This window comes from Athene cunicularia (assembly GCF_003259725.1).
Source record: "Athene cunicularia isolate RWA chromosome 26 unlocalized genomic scaffold, athCun1 chr26_part2, whole genome shotgun sequence".
Lineage (NCBI taxonomy): Eukaryota > Metazoa > Chordata > Aves > Strigiformes > Strigidae > Athene > Athene cunicularia.
In genome coordinates, this window is record NW_020799137.1 from 193,163 (window position 1) to 196,368 (window position 3,206).

A 3,206-nucleotide genomic window follows, 5' to 3' on the forward strand; every position below is an offset into this window, starting at 1 on the left:
CCCCACTTCTTTTTTCGTTCCAGAACCGGATGAACATGACATATGAGAAGATGTCACGAGCACTCAGACATTACTACAAACTCAACATCATCAAAAAGGAGCCAGGGCAGAAGCTGTTGTTCAGGTGAGACGAAGCAGATCAGAGAAACCAGCTGCCTGGGACAGGTGGTGGGCTCCAGATGTTGGCAGCATCCAGCGAGATCCTCTTCAGCAAATGCAGCACCCCGATGGTTTTGTGTCCTGGACCTTTGTGTCCAGGCTCCTGTGCAAGCCAGGAGCTGGGCTGCCAGGGCTCTGGGTCCCATCCGATGCGCTTTCCAGGGCTGTGGGCCAGCAGCCTGCCCCAGGGCCAGCATCCATCTCCAGTCCTGCATGGAGTGGGGTGGGTGCTGGAGGAAATGCCCCTGGGCCCACCCAAGCTGGACAGGTCCCGCCTGTTCCCCGGTGACATCAGGTCTGAAGTCCACCTCTGGACAGGGGAAAGGGTGGAAATAAGTCAGGAGCCTCCTGTTTCCAGTGCTGGCTGCTTCCCTGGGACTAGTTTGGACTTCACATGCCAGCTGATGAGTGCTGAGCTTTATCTCCCCAGGGTCAGTGCATCCTGGGTGCAAGGCAAGAGCTGGGATCCTCAGCAGAGCCCGGGGATGGCAGATACAGCTCTGGCAAGCTCCAGGCTCAGCTGATGAGGTCAAGGGCTCCAGCTTTTACAGCCTGGTTTGGGGCTGTGTTTGGACATGCCCTTAGAGCCATTTAAAAATGTATTGCAGGTTTTTGAAGACTCCTGGGGAGATCATCCATGAGAAATCCAGCAAACTGGAGCAGCTGGAGAATGAGGACCATGAAGATTTGAAAGATGACCCACTGGAGGTTTCACCGTAGGAAGTCTTTGAAGGTGGCACTTGCAGTGCATCATAGACAGCCTTGTGCTCTGCTGGGGAGTGTTGGCATCTCTTGGACAGAAGGCCACAGAGCTGGTCCTGGATTTCAAAACCTGCTCTGAGCCAAAGCTGTGACATCTCTGGGGCTTCCTTAGCAAAACACACCCAGAAACTGCCCCCCAGCCCCAGAAGCACAGGAGAACGTGTTGGGATGGTCTTCTGCTTGCTTCTCTTCTGTCCTCAGGGGGTGAATGTGATATTTTTGCTCTGTAGATTTTGATGCTTGTCTTTAAGGTTCAAACTTGCCAGTAAAGACAGCTCTGCTCTTACAGTGAGACGTGCAGAGAGCACCGGAGCACATGCTCCAGGCTGAGCATCTACCGAAGCGCTTTTGCAGCAAGCAGCGGCCCTCAGCACAAACATACTGCCCTGAATTCGAGCCATGTCCCTGACTTGAGAACGGACTTATATTGCAGATATACTGTACGCTGTCATGTCACTGTCTCCTGTGGGGTTGATCCTGTGCTTAAGGGTGGGAGTGTGCTGAAATACCTGCCTGGATCCGGCCTGGCTGGAGCTCCAGGCTGCACAGATGCCCTAAGCTGGGTCTCATTTTAACTCCTTTCCCTCCATGTAATGCTTTTTGTAATTAGTTGACTAAATAATGTGAAAAGAAACAGAGCCAGTAATGACTATGACCACACTCATAGTCAGATACGTGGTTAGTTGCTTTGAGTCCAAAGCAGGAATATGTGCAACCCCAGGTACTGGTAGTGACCTGGAAGAAAAAATCTTTGTGTGTTTTTTAACTCCAAAAATATCCACTAACTTTTGCTTTTCATTGAGGAAATAAAATCCTGGGACTGTGTAAGGTTGAAAATCTCACTTCTTGCTGGTCGAAGGTCTGAAACTGGGAAGTACGAGCCTTTCTCATTTAAAACCAGCTCCTGTGAGCACCCAGATCTTGTCCCCAAGCTCGGCAGCCCCGAAACCAGAGTGCAAGAGAGCAAGCTGCTCAGCAGCTGACGGGTGAATGCTGTGCAAACACACGGTGTTTTGTAGCTACGTGGGCAAGCACAGATCCCAGTCATGAAGCAGCATCGTGTTTCGTGGCTGACGGGAACAGGTGAGTTTCTTCCAACCAAGGTTTTTTGCACCACTGCATAAATTATCCTGCTGTCTCCTGTTTTTGCTCTGGGCCCTTTCCCAAGCCCAAGCTGTTATCTCAGAGCTGCATCGGCACCACTTCTGGGGCAGCAATGCTGTGAATGGGTCTGGGGAACTCTCAGTCTTGTGAAAAACTTTGGCAAGGGTTGGTGGCTGTTTCCTCCAAAACTGGTTGTTGCCAGCCTGAAACTACAGTCCCTTTAGCTGTAACTGGTGTTGCTCCCCCCAAACTACTTTACACCCATTAAGTGAAGCCTGGAGATGCTGGTGGGCTCTAAACCAGCAAGAGATGGCAGTGGAACACATGGTGGCTGGTGGGTAAAATCTCAACAGTACAACACCTCCGGAAATGCTGGCTGAGAAGTTTCACTTCCAGAAAAAAGTCATCAGCTTGTTGGCAAAACGCAAGTGCTTGACAAGTCAAGTGATGGAGAAGAAGGAAATGAGAAGCTCTGGTGGGGTAAATGAGCAAAACGTCACAGCTTTTGGGAGGCCTTAGCTGGGAGGAGAGGTGAAAATCTCTGCTAGGCGAGGGGGCTGCAGCCTGGGGATGCACCATACCAGGAAGGTGCGGTGAAGCACCCAGACCTCATCCTTCCTTCTACAAAGGGTGCTTTTGTCCCAGAGAAGACTGAAGCCAGATTTTTCTTGGGGTGATACCTGGCAGAGAGTCAGTGTAAGTCCTGCCCAGCCCTGAGGGACAGCTTTGGTGGCAAAGCAGACCTCCCTCCTTGGCAACTGTCCCATCTTGGCCCTGCGTCCTCTCAGGATACACACACGGGTGCCTTTTTCCAGACCTCCTTCTAACAGAACATCCCCACAGTTTTCTTGCTGTGGAAACAGCCCCAGTGACTCCTGAACACCCCATCACTTCTCCAGCCTGCCTGGTTTGTGTTGTTGGAGCAGGTGGCAGTCGGTGACCTCCGTGTTTGCGCTGTGCTCACAGGGAGCGTGCGAGTTGCCCTCTCTTCACCTGTTTTTCTTGTGGTGACTAAGGCTCCCGCTGGACTCGGACGGGGGTTTCCTCTCCTGGTTGGGAAGCTGCCAAAAGCACTCAACTGTCCTTGAGCTGTGCTCTGCCGCCGTATCTCCAGAGGATCTTGGAGGGTGAAAATCAAAGGGCACCTTCCCAAAGATGGGCTGCAATGACGAGCTCTTTCC

At 52.0% G+C, this 3,206-nt stretch overlaps 1 protein-coding gene across 2 annotated transcripts in view; it reads left to right on the top strand.

Annotated features, from left to right (window-relative positions):
• ETV7 (ETS variant 7) overlaps nucleotides 1-1,732 on the top strand; it is a 4,689-nt gene extending 2,957 nt beyond the window's left edge. For both annotated transcript variants that reach the window (XM_026864550.1, XM_026864549.1), the window contains exons 6-7: nucleotides 24-124; nucleotides 768-1,732. In XM_026864550.1, coding sequence (XP_026720351.1) covers nucleotides 24-124; nucleotides 768-879 — 213 coding nt within the window. In that variant the 3' untranslated portion in view covers nucleotides 880-1,732. The remainder of the gene's footprint in view (nucleotides 1-23; nucleotides 125-767) is intronic.
• Nucleotides 1,733-3,206: the final 1,474 nt, after the last annotated feature.